Below are 679 nucleotides of genomic sequence, written 5' to 3' on the forward strand. Positions count from 1 at the left end.
ACCCCAGACCCCCCCTGTGAACACCTCTGTGCTGCCACTGGGACATAACCCACTGTGGGTGATTCCATGAGCACAACATAGAACAGGGAAGCAGTGGGACAGGCACCCTTCCCACCCACTCAAAGCCAAGGTGACGTGAGCTGTTCCCTGAAGAGCACCGGAGCAGAATGGGGAGGCTAGGGATGTGTGACAGGCCACCCCAGTGCTGGAAGCCCGGCAAGGACTGTTTTTTGGGGCTTGAGCAGGAGCAGAGGTGAGGTGAGGGGTGCAACATGAGCTTGGGGAAGCTGCCGGTGCTCAGCTGGGTGTCAGGCTCCCATGGCAAGCGGCGGCTGAAGTCGGAGCTGACACCAGACATGATCAGCCCACCGCTGGGGGACTTTCGGCACACCATGCATGTGGGGCGCGGCGGGGACGTCTTCGGGGACACCTCCTTCCTCAGCAACCACGGTGGGGCCGACACCACCAAAGCCAACAACTTCTTCACCCGGACGCTGCGGCACGTCCGCCGGACACCGCTGAGGAGCAGGGGCAGCGGGGGCCAAGCGGGGGCCTCGCCCGCACCCCCGGCCATCTCGCCCATCATCAAGAATGCCATCTCGCTGCCACAGCTCAACGAAGGGACGTATGATGGTGGTGGCCGCCGGGGCTTGACCAGCAAGCTCTCCTTCAAAAGAGC

General features: G+C 63.2%; 1 protein-coding gene across 1 annotated transcript in view; it reads left to right on the forward strand.

Annotated features, from left to right (window-relative positions):
• The first annotated feature begins 272 nt into the window (after window positions 1–272).
• The window catches only part of CDC42EP1 (CDC42 effector protein 1), a 2,264-nt gene continuing 1,857 nt past the window's right edge, over window positions 273–679 (forward strand). Inside the window, 1 exon segment of the mRNA XM_010168643.1 lies at window positions 273–679. This exon segment is cut by the window's right edge and continues 48 nt beyond it. Within this exon segment, the coding sequence (XP_010166945.1) occupies window positions 273–679 (407 nt within the window).

This window comes from Antrostomus carolinensis, unplaced genomic scaffold (genome assembly GCF_000700745.2).
Source record: "Antrostomus carolinensis isolate BGI_N321 unplaced genomic scaffold, ASM70074v2 scaffold33085, whole genome shotgun sequence".
In the NCBI taxonomy this organism is placed as follows: domain Eukaryota; kingdom Metazoa; phylum Chordata; class Aves; order Caprimulgiformes; family Caprimulgidae; genus Antrostomus; species Antrostomus carolinensis.